The sequence below is a fragment of the Apium graveolens genome, chromosome 9 (genome assembly GCF_009905375.1).
Source record: "Apium graveolens cultivar Ventura chromosome 9, ASM990537v1, whole genome shotgun sequence".
NCBI classification, from domain to species: domain Eukaryota; kingdom Viridiplantae; phylum Streptophyta; class Magnoliopsida; order Apiales; family Apiaceae; genus Apium; species Apium graveolens.
In genome coordinates, this window is record NC_133655.1 from 115,939,799 (window position 1) to 115,952,218 (window position 12,420).

The 12,420-nt window shown below is 30.2% G+C and overlaps 1 protein-coding gene across 1 annotated transcript; it reads right to left on the reverse strand.

Moving 5' to 3' along the window:
* Positions 1-6,277: 6,277 nt before the first annotated feature.
* LOC141683249 (uncharacterized) lies at positions 6,278-8,640 on the reverse strand. Its single transcript, XM_074487944.1, has 5 exons — positions 8,180-8,640; positions 7,295-7,371; positions 7,166-7,205; positions 6,726-6,807; positions 6,278-6,516 (listed from the first exon to the last, which is right to left on the reverse strand). The coding sequence occupies exons 1-5, from the start codon at positions 8,634-8,636 to the stop codon at positions 6,453-6,455; spliced, it is 720 nt and encodes a 239-aa protein (XP_074344045.1). The 5' UTR covers positions 8,637-8,640; the 3' UTR covers positions 6,278-6,452.
* Between the last annotated feature and the right edge of the window lie 3,780 nt (positions 8,641-12,420).

A 12,420-nucleotide genomic window follows, 5' to 3' on the forward strand; every position in this document is an offset into this window, starting at 1 on the left:
ATTATATTATAGTTGTGTATTTTATAGTTGGGCCTAGTATACTTCTTTTCGAAGTTATACTAGCGGGTTAAGTTTTGAGATTGAGAATTATTGAAAAAAGTTTTAAAAGAAAGTGAAAAGTTTATTTGTGGAATTTGGGATTCTTGTTTTTAGAACTGTAACCTTAAAAGATCTTGGATTAGTTTGGGGTCATTTATGATAAATATCTTTCACTGGCTTTTGTTTATTGATTAAACAGGTTAATTTGGATTGATGTTTCATAGTGACGACCAAATCCCTTGACCCCGGATTTGGGGGCGTTACAACATCAGTAGATATCAAAGAAGGAAAGGGATTGCAGAATTCAAGGCGGTGAAGTACTTTACTTACAGAAGCAATCATACATGGATATGTATTAGGTTTCCTTATTGTAATAGAATATGATTCCTTATTGATTGTGTAACTGTGCACTATATAAGCACAGATTAGATTTACACTATAGGTGTCACGAATTATTATATCTTTCAGATAACCTAGCAGCTCTTAAGGAAAATGGTTCATCCTTTTGAGAGAGTACTTTTGTGACAGTTTTTATCAGATTAATATAAAAATTGTTGATTCTGTTAAGCTTTATCGAATTGTTTCCATAAACTGTATTCACCCCCACTCTACAGTTATATTACGGACCTAACAATTCAGATAACTTTCATGGTGATGGGAATAGCTTTGAGAGGGGACTGATTTTGAACTCATTGGTGAAGACAAGTTCTTTCATTTATGCTATTCTTTTCTCTTGATATGGATGTTGTAGGAATTCACCTCCCTTGTATATATGTATCTAAAAATGAAGGGTCTTGTAAATGAAAACATATATTTGGAAAAAAAAGGTATGCTTTTTTTGGAAAATATTAAAAAAGAAATTTAAATCTAAAGTATCTTTTAAATAATTCATTAATCACCTTTTATGCATTATTGTTGTGAAATATAAAAAAAAAGCCTACAATATTCCGGTAGCTCAAATTTAAAAAGACTGAGGTCCCACCAAGAACGACCTTCTAGTACAGTCACAAAACATCGTAAAATATAACAGACAAACGACAACAATTTACAAATTTTAATTGAGTAATTCCTCTCTTGTTTACTGTCAATTTAAATATAGACATCACGAATATCGATATTTTTTACATTAAAAATAATATCGAAATTTTTTATTTTGAAAATTATATATGAATATCTTTAGTGTCAGTTTAAATTTTGGACACCCAAAATGTAGTATTGTATAATGTTGGACCCGTTTTTAAATAATTCGTTAAATTATATCATAAATATGATTATTAATATGGGTTGAACAAGATTCCAAAATAATAAGATTTTGGTACATTATATAGTAAATAAATACTCTGTAAACAAAAATAATTTATGAATTTTAATACTAATTAATTTTTATTTTATTCATTTTCGGGCTAATTATAGGAAATCGCCAATATCGGTAAAGTTAGATTCAAATATAAATATACAAATAACTTTGGCCTAATTTAAACACACAAGAATGCGATAACGTATAACAATATATCATAGAAAATCTATTTTAGGATAACTCATAAAATTATATCATAAACAAAATTCCTAATGTGGGATAAAATAAAGAAGCGTATAAGATCCCAACACCAAGCACAGTTGGGGAGGGAAATGAGTTACGTTCGGATCAGATATTTTTAAATCCAAATCCAATAATTTTCGGGTTATCCGGATTTAAATCCGTCGGATTTCGGATTAGATTGGGTATTTTTTGGGTATCCAATATAACAAATAATATCGTCAAATTTATTATTATTTATACATGCAAACGTCATTAGTTACATTTATATTGTAGCCAAATTAAAATACATTTAAGAATAAATAGTCAAACATATTATATTGAACAGATTGACATTATGGGTGACATCTAAGATATGTTAAAAATATAATATTTAGTAATCCCCGCACAAATTAATTCTTATAAAAAGTACATTTAAATAATAAAAGATGAGATTGAAATGAAGAGTTATAATTTACTAAATAATGGTTAACAATTTTGATGTTAATCCACTAAAACTAATACAATAAAATATGTAAAATATGTGTCTTATATCTGAAATAGTATGTAATATATTATTTATGTGTCGGGTCTTAATCGGATTTCGGGTTTGGTTCAGATTTGGATTGGGTTTCAGGTTCCGGATTGGGTATCAGTTCGGTATCATTGAAATCCAAATCCAAAATTTCGGGTTCGGTATATCCAAAACTCTGGGTTTCGGATCGGGTATCCTCGGATTAGATTAGTTTGTCATCACTAATCACTATAATATTTGGGCACCCTAAGAATTACCTTTTAGTATTGTTTTAAATAAAATTGTACAAAAATGCCATATACATACGACCACAATTTATGGATTTTAATTTTTTTTACGTAGTCGCTTCTTCTCTCTTTTTTTCTCTCATAAAACCCTACAGATTATTCATCAATCTATGGGCTATCATTAGCCATTTGGTTGGTGATTAACCTTATCTTCATCGTTTTTCTTAGTTTTTCTATATTTAAAAAATTTATTTCTTTATTGAGAGTGTATCTACCCATTTATTGGGTTCTATCTACCCTTATCTGGGTTTGTTCTCTCTCTTCGTGAGAGTTTATTTTGTTTTAACGTCCGAGATCACATATCAACGAAATTTTCATAATACTTATTCATTGATGAGTTACATGTGCTTGCAATCATAATTGATTTTGCGGATATGCTCAGGTAAAACAAATCTGCAGGTCTTTCATAAATATAACTAGACCCAAAAAAATGGGTCTAGATCCGAAACATAGAACCAAAATTCATGAAAAAAAAATTTGAATCGTATAATTCGATAATTATTTGAAAACCAAACAAAACTGATCTAAAACTTATCCGGACCGAAAATTTAACAAAAAAAGACTCAAAATACTAGATCTGATGATAACATGAAACCAATCAAAACTGAATAATATATTATCTGGACTGAATATGACCAGAAGTAAGGAAAATTCGTACTTAAATAATTTTTTGTTTATGAATACAAAAATTATTTAATACTCCCGTGAAAGTTTGTTTTAACGTCTGAGAACACTCTACAAAAACCAAAAAAAATACTAACCTCTCTTAAAAATGATACAAAATAGAAAAATAAAAAAGAAAGATAGGAGAACTAACAAAGACCTAACTAATGGAAACTATATACAGGGGGTTGGGAAAATGAAACGAAGTTTAATAATCCCCTAATTCCAATTTTTTTACTAATCGAGATTCAACTTCCTAATCCCTAATATAAATTCTCGAACTCACCCCGCTTTTCTCCCAATCGCTACACTACTATAATTCATCCCCTCTTTTCGGTTAACCTGATACACCACCATATACACGCACATAGGAAATGCATTATATATATCATCACTTACAATTAGAGCATATAACTCGACAAAGTAAACCATGAACTAAACAAGTACAAGATGTCGTGAAATACATGACAGTGTACAGACGGTTCGAAGTGATCTAATGAACTGGCTTCTCATTCCCCTTTTTTTCCTCTTTAAGTTTTTTAGAGACAAAACAAATAAAAAAAAGATGAAAAAAATAAAAAAGGTACATTGAACGTTTCCCTTGCATTTCATAAAAAAACATAGGTAGACCCACCATCAAAAATGGAAAAGTAAACTTTTTGCAACTCTGACATCCGTCTAATGCCCCCACTTACTCACTCCTCGTCTCACCCCGTTGCTAGCTGTCAGCCATTTTCCTCCTTTGCACCCCACTTTTATTCCCTTTTTATTTTGAATCCTATTTTATCTTATTTTATCCTATTTCTCTTTCTTTTATTTTTCTAGATTTTATTTACTTTCAGTGTTATTTTATTCTTTTCTCATCTTTTAATGTGTTTTACCCGTTCACCTTCTTAAAGAAATCCCTATCTTACTAGGGAGGGGGCTACTAATCATAGCCCATATTCTCCAAGCTTAAGGAGTAAACTCAGCCTATAATCCCATTTTTCCTAAGGAAAGTCCCTTATCCAAAAGGCCTCGCTTTCGCAACGAAGCATGCCACAACTTCCGTAGGCACCGTCTTCGGCAAGATTTGGCCACACCCGCTTTGTTTATTCTGCTCACTTAACCCCTACGTTTCCCATACATGTGTTTTTGTCACCTTAGCTTCACCTCTCCACCCCATACGTGTGCTTTTGGGCATGGAAAGTGACAAATACTAAAGAATAGCTAGGAAAATTGGTCAGTAAAGAAGGATAAGAAAAATAAAAGAAGAAAGAAAGGGATAAACAGAAAAAATACAATGAAAAATAAAGAGAATGAGAAAGGAAAGGAAAAAGAGAAGAAAGAAAAAGGAAGGATCCCGAAAGAAAAAATGTTTATTAATAATGCGGAATAAATAATGAACAAACATGAACAAATATTCAAAACCTATTAGTTGTATTTAGTTTGAATCTTGCTACAACCTGGGTTTATAAAATACAAACACAACTTTAGTTTTCTCAGAGAGTTTCTAAGTATCTTGCAAATCTAAAACTCTTGAAAAAATTGGATACAAATTATGCAAAACTCTTACAGCTATAAGGAAGGACTAGTACACTTATAAAAACTGTGCACAAGGTTTCCTTTTAAATTTTTGGTAAAACTTTTAGGAAGTGCAGTAAGAGTGTCCAAACTACATCACTAAAACTAAATTGTCGGCACTATGTGACTCCGCTCCTTTTATCCACAAGATACCATATATTTTCCTTATATGGTTCTCCTTAAATCACACTCCAAGTTAAGTCATACACTTCCCATGTGAACACTGTTAAGTGAAAGATCACTCATGGGTTAACAAGTTGATTATCATTTGTCCCTGAAAAGCTTTCAATTGTTTTTCTTATTATGACCGTCGAGATTTTAATAAGTACATCATTCGGTAACTCTCGGTAATCTGTTATATAATTATATTTCTTGAGTCAACATTGCGAGATATCTCGAACTGGATTTTTGATGGCTTATCAATAATGGCCTTGCAAACTTCCCAAATTAAGCTTCTCTAATCAAATTCCCAAACTTCTCGAATAAGCTCATTCTGCACTTCTCAAAATAGTATATCGTGTACTTGTTGAATCAGTACATCTTGCACTTCTCGAATCAACACTTTATGCATTTCTATAATGGACTTGTAGACTTCTTGAATACATTTTGGTACTTCTCGACTGGTTAATTCTGGACTTCTTGAATTAGGACTTATTGAGACTTTTACTCCTTTCTGCAACTCTTTTATTTGATGTCATTCTTGATTTTCAAGTCATTATCAATGATCATCTTCCAGAAATATTTCAGATATACATCTTTATAAATTATATACAAATATCCTAATTTAGTCTAAACTTGTTCAAAGACAAGGATTCCATAATTAAATGGTCATATAAGTAACATACAAAGTTACTATTTAGATAGACTTGTTTAAAGATAATATCAGGCATGCCTATGTACCTAACAAGGTTTATAAACATCAACCCTCTTTGTTGATGCTACTAATATTATTACGATTAAATAATTATTTTCCAAGTCAACTTGGGTGTAAGACTATATCGGCTATATAAGAATACACCTGTTAAGCTCTAATGCTCAAACAATATCACATAAACACCACAAACCAACATTCACCAAGTGACCCTTCTAATAAGGAGCAAATATAATAACATGCAAGGTTAGAATGTAGCAAACTCCACAAAGCATGAAACTTCGCACAATTATTGGTCCAATTATTCAACCTCGTTTAGTAAAATATATATATGAAAGCATTTTATTTTTCTTCGAAGGAACTAGCGATGTATAATTTATTGTAACATTTTATTACATTAAAATCGTAGGTAAAAATCATTACAAGAATAACGGATAATTCTCACTGATAAAAAAATGATGAATTTACCTCTTTTTGACTAAAACCATTTGAATATAGTACAAATTCAACCCAAACAAAATTAGTCGTATTAAGGTCGGTCACATATAAGAATTTCGTCGAAGTAAAGCAGAAAATGACGGAAATTACTACAACTAATACCACAGATTCAAATTTTATAATGTATTTTAAAAAGAAACACAGTAAAAAGTATAGAATGATATAAACCAAAATTTGTATAAAATTGATTAATAGAGAATGAAGGCATTCAAATTAGTTGTATAAGCTAACTGGGTGAAATGCTAAATTTAAAAACTTCCCGGATTTTTATAATTAAATAAACCTCAATAGTACGCCATATGACAATAAAGAAATGAAATGTTGCATTGCATATTATTTTACGAAAAACATAGTTCAACATTATTATTCTGAAACATTATTGCAAAGGAATGAAAAATCAATTAACAGACCCATCTATCACGATATCATCATAAGTCCTCAAAGGCCAGGGAGGGCTTTTCCAAAGAAATTCCAAGAACCTTAGCTTTGAAGTAATTTTCCATATGCTTCAATATCCGCATGAAAAGACTCCAAATCAGCTTTCCTATAATGATGAGGGATTATTATCAACATATATAAACAACTAAATTTGAAAAATAACTGAACAAATATTATATCCTAATTAAAAAGTATATTAAATTGATGAAGGAATTATGTTATTTCTAATGACTATAGTGGTAAAACCAATTATTCATAGTATGTAGTTTTATGTATATTATAATAAGAGATGGATGAATATAAACTTCGACTTACCCATTCAGAGGAGCAGTTATCCTAGATGAGGATCCTTCCCCTAAACTCTGAAGAGAATGGTTATCCACGCTATTTTGGATACCTAAAATGAATAAACATATTTTGTTAAGCATCAGATCAAAAAACCACACATCCTACACTAAATTATTTATATGTACATTGTTATTGTCAAAAAAATTATACGTACATCGTAAATCAATGGGAAGTTAAGGTTTTAGATATTGATAATATGATGTTAAGTTATTGATATATTTATAGGTATAACACTATAATCGTTTGAATTTGTATTCATGTAATCTTATCATGATTAATAATATAATTCATCGTATTTTGCATTGATATTAAGCACATGGACCTATATGTATTTAAAAAGGTTAAAAAGAATAAAATATATATTAAAAAAATTATATAATTGAGAGGAAATATATTAAGGATCATACCTTGAAGCTTAGTTTTCTTTGCTTCAGTATTTCGCACCTTCTACATAGAACATTTAAACAATAATAATAACCATCATTGTAATTGAAAAATATGTAGGTATTACTTCTCATAATCAAACCAAAACGAACCTGAAGGTGAGATTTTATATGCTCAAGTGTCAGCCCCTTCACATTCATTCTTTTTCTTATGGCCTTTGGTGTGGCATCTTCACATTAATATAGATGGATTACAAAATTGTACACTAAATAAAATTTAGTAGCATGCTAATTATTGTACAAAGTAAGGGCTCAAAAATAAGAGCAGCTAATACATTGAAATTCAGTGTATTTAGACTCACATTAATTTGGTAAATTTAACATTTTGTATAAATTCAATGAATAACTGTAATTTGTGTTTAGATAATTAGTTACTCTATAAATCTGGAATATTGATTTTTTATATTAAATACATAAATCATATAGAAGATCAGTGATATTGAAAAATTCTCGTGTTCGTGTGACCAGTCTTGCTAATCAAATTAAAAAACAAAATATTACAAAAAAAATTTTTTTGTAAAAGAGTGTGATCTTGGGTCCAAGCGGATAAAAAACCCTATAATTAATATTTTTATTAAAAGATTGGATATTAGGTAATCAACTGATATTATATACATCATAACTCCATGTAGAAAAATTAATATTTTCTAATTTTCTTCATTAATACAAAGATGATATAAATTTATTATGTTAGTATGTTACAAAATAAGAACTAAGAATTGTGGAATTGAATAGACATGTATAATACAAAAAATGAATTATATGATGTGTTTGAAGGAAAAGGTTGTGAAAAGGATATAATTATATAGATAAGATTTAATAGATCTAACTAATATATATCATTCATAACGAGCAATATCAGATAAATGCATAAAAATCTCGAAACTAAATATATAATTAAAATCAAATATTTATTTTAGAAAAAAAAAGATAAAAATGAAAAAAATCTAGTGCATGAGACATTTTTTGAAAACTTACCAAAACATCCGCCAAGCTCAGAGACAGCACGAACAAATCGTAAGTGTAGCTCAGGTGTCCAATGTAGGCGAGGCCTACCCAGTCCTAACAACGGATTTTCTGGTTGGACAACTAAAACTTCTTCTTCAATACTTTGTTGTGGTTGCACAACTGGATGTTGTTGTTCTGGATGTGGCCAAACAATTGGGTCTTCCAACCCTTGATTCAACTGCTGCAACTGCGGAGCTTGATGATAGTTTTGCACCGAGGGAACTTGATGATAAGATGGCAACATCAAATTCGAACCATGAATCTGGTGCATGGAATGGTTCTGCAACATGAAATAATCATGCATTGAGTAGCTTGGATTTATGGAAAGGTTGTTAGTGAAACCTTCTTTTTGGGCAAAACCCAACGGATCTAGATGTCTGTCATGGCGATGGGAATAAATTTGAGAGGGGACTGATTTTAAACTCATTGGTGAAGACATTTTCTTTCGTTATGCTTTTTCTGTATGGATGTTGTAGGCATTCACCCTCCCTTGTATATATATACCTAAAAATGCAAGATCTTGTAAATAAAAACATTAAATTGGGAAAAAAGGTATGCTTTTTTTGGAAAATCTCAAAAAAGAAATTGAAATCTAAAGTATCTTTTAAATAATTCATTAATTACCTTTTATGCATTATTGTTGTGGAATATTAAAAAAAGCCTACAAGATTCTGGTAGCTCAAATCAAAATAAGACTCAGGTCCCACCAAGAACGACCTTCTGGTATGATCTTAAAACATCATAAAATACAACAGACAAACGACAACAATTTATAAATTTTATAATTGAGTAATTCTTCTCTTGTTTATTTTCTATTTAAATAAAGACATCACAGATATCAATAATTTTTACTTTAAAGTAATACCTAAATTTTTTATTTTCAAAATAATATATGAATATTATTAGTCTCGTCTTAAATTTAGACACCCAAAATGTAGAATTGTATAACTTTGGACCCGTTTTTAAATAATTTGTGAAATTATATCATAAATATGATTATTAATATGGGGTGAACAAGATTCCGAAATAACAGTATTATGGTGCCCTATGTAATAAATTAATACTCTATAAAGGAAAACAATTTATGAAATTTAATACTAGTTAATTTTTATTTTATTCATTTACGGGCTAATTATAAAAATCGACAATATCAGTAAAGTTAGATTCAAATATAAATATAAAAATAACTTCGGTCTAATCTAGACATCCAAGAATGTCGTAACGTATAACAATATCTCATAGAAAATCTTTTTTAGGATAATTCATAAAATTATATCATCAACAAAACTATTAATGTGGGATAACATAAAAAGGCGCATAAGATCCCAACACCGAGCACAATTAGGGATGGCAATGGGTCGGGTTCGGATCGGATATTTTAAAATCTAAATTCAAATCTAATAATTTTCGGGTTATCCAGATTTAAATCCGTCGAGTTTCGGAACAGATCGGGTAATTTTTGGGTATCCAAGATAACGAATAATGTCATCAATTTTAATATTATTTATACATGTAAGAGTCATTAATTATATTTTTATGATAGCCAAATTAAAATATATTGAAGAATAAATAGTCAAACATATTATATTGCATGGATTGATATTATAAGTGAAATCTAAGATATGTTAAAAATAAAATATTTAATATTTCCACATAAATTAATATTTATAAAAAGTACATTTAAATAATAAAAGTTGAGATTGAAATAAAAAGTTATAATTTACTAAATAATGGTTGACAAATTTGATATAAATCCACTACTACTAATACAATAAAAATATATAAAATATATGTCTTATATCTGAAATAGTATATGTAATATATTATTTATGTGTCGGGTTTTAATCGGGTTTCGAGTTTGGATCAGATTTGGATTGGGTTTCGGATATTGGATTGGGTATCAGTTTGGTATCTTTAAAATCTAAATCCAAAACTTCGGATTCGGTATATCCAAAATTCTGGGTTTCGTCTCGGTAATCTGTCGGATTGGATTACTTTTTAATCACTATAAGTTTTTGGCACCCTAAGAATGACGTTTTAGTATTGTCTGAAAAACATTGTACATAAATGCTAAATACATAAGACCCTAATTTATGGATTTTAATTTTTTTTATGTAGTCGCTTCCTCTCTCTATTTCCCTCTCATAAAACCATATATATTATTCATTGATCTATGGGCTATCATCAGCCATTTGGTTAGTGATTAGCCTTTTCTTCATTGTTTTTCTTAGTTTTTGTTAGGTCTTTGATACAACTGTGGAGGGGGTGAATATAATTTATGCAAATAAATCGATTCAAACATTCAACAGGATAAACAGTTTTGTATTGTATGATAAGACTGATTACAAACTAATCTCTCAAAGGAGAACACATATCCTTCAGAGCTGCTAGGTTACACAAAGGATATCAATACGCGACACATAAAGTGTTAACCTAATATGTGTTTATATACTGCACAACTACACAATCAAATAAGGAATCCTATTCTATTACAATAAAGAATCATAAAACATATCCTTAATTTGATTGCTACTAGAATTAAAGTCCTTCACCGACTTGAATTCTGGAAACCATTTCCTTCTTTGTTATCTCCTGACTTTCAGCTGAAGTGACTAAATACTAATGTTTATTTTTTGATCAGCAAATTATGATGACATATGCTGATGACGTCACCTTATGCTAAACTCTGATATTAAATGCTGATAATAAACTCTGATAGTTTATAAGCTGGTATCATCAATTTCTTTTAACTATCTCCCCCAACTTGTGCATTATGAAATATGGACAAGTTCTAAATTGATGATGTCAAAACTATCTAAATGCAAAATTTCAAACAAATAATCTTTCTTCAGTGCTTCCAAACTTTATATTCATCTTGAACTTCAGTACATTCTGTAGCTTTATCAAGGAGTTTATTGAGTAATTGTCTTTCAAGAACATTTACATACATTTCCATTCTCTTCTTGATATCCTTGAGCTATTCTGTAGATTCATCATTCTGATAAACAACAGCTCTGAGGTCATGAAGATTTAATTCTCCAAGTTCCAAATCATCATGTTCCAGAAATCCAATCTTTTTTCCATCAGGATTAAAAGTAAGAACTTCTCTTCCTTGAGACTTAATCACTTTGGCTCCTCGAGTAGGCATATCAACAGTATGTCCAGATTCATGAATATACTTTGGAACATAATTCGACTTGTATGTCATTCATCTCTGCTTCATTTGTACTAAGTTCTTCAAAAATTCAGACCATCTAGCAGTAGTAGAGTTTGTTACCTTGAGTAATGTAGTGATGAATTCCAACTCTCGCCATGGTTTATTCTTCAAATGCTCTTGAGTGAGCCTCAACCTTCTTCCAGACTCCAGAAAATAAATCATCTTTTCACCAACTAGATCATTTATAATTTGAACTGATTTAATTTTTTACAAGTCTTCAAGAATTGTGTTATCACCAATTTCTGTCATATTTTCAGGCTTCCTTAGAATCAAAGCATCAGCAACAAAGTTATCAACATTTGGAAGTCCCAAGCCACTTCTTCTACTAGCCCTTCTAGACTGAGAATTTCCACTATAGATCTTGTTTATAGTCTCAGAAGAATCCCTTAATGGTGCAGGTGTCTTACTTTTCCATTATAGCTTCTTCTTTTCTTATAAGGTCAATTCTAGAATTTCAGCTTGTGGTTTACTTGAACTGTCAACAACTTGAGTAGTATCGGAGGTTGTTACTGGTTGAGCTTCAGCATTTGTTTCTCTTACAACTTGAGCATTGTCAGAGGTTGTTACTTTCTGCAATTTCTCGGCCCAATCAGCTCCATGAATCATCTTTCTTCTTTTATCTAGCTGATTAGCTTCATCTTCTTGAGTCATTTGATCATCAGCATCATCATGAGCTACTTCTAGTGAATAGATTGGATCCATCAGTGTTTGTGATTTTGAAATCTTAGATATTGATTTCTTCGTAGATTTAGCTTTAGGCTTGGACTTTAATTTCTCACCAATCTTCTCCTTCCCCTTATAACTCCTGTCAACATTTAAAATTTCTTGAGACCTTAAAGGCCCTTCAGCATCAGTTTGACTAACCTCCTTAATCACCACACATTTTGTAGGTTTGCTACCAGGAATATCTTCATAAGGTAATACAACATCAGTATTTGTTGACTTCAAAGATTTGTATTCTTCCTCCAAAAGCCCAAGTTGTTCCATATCAACT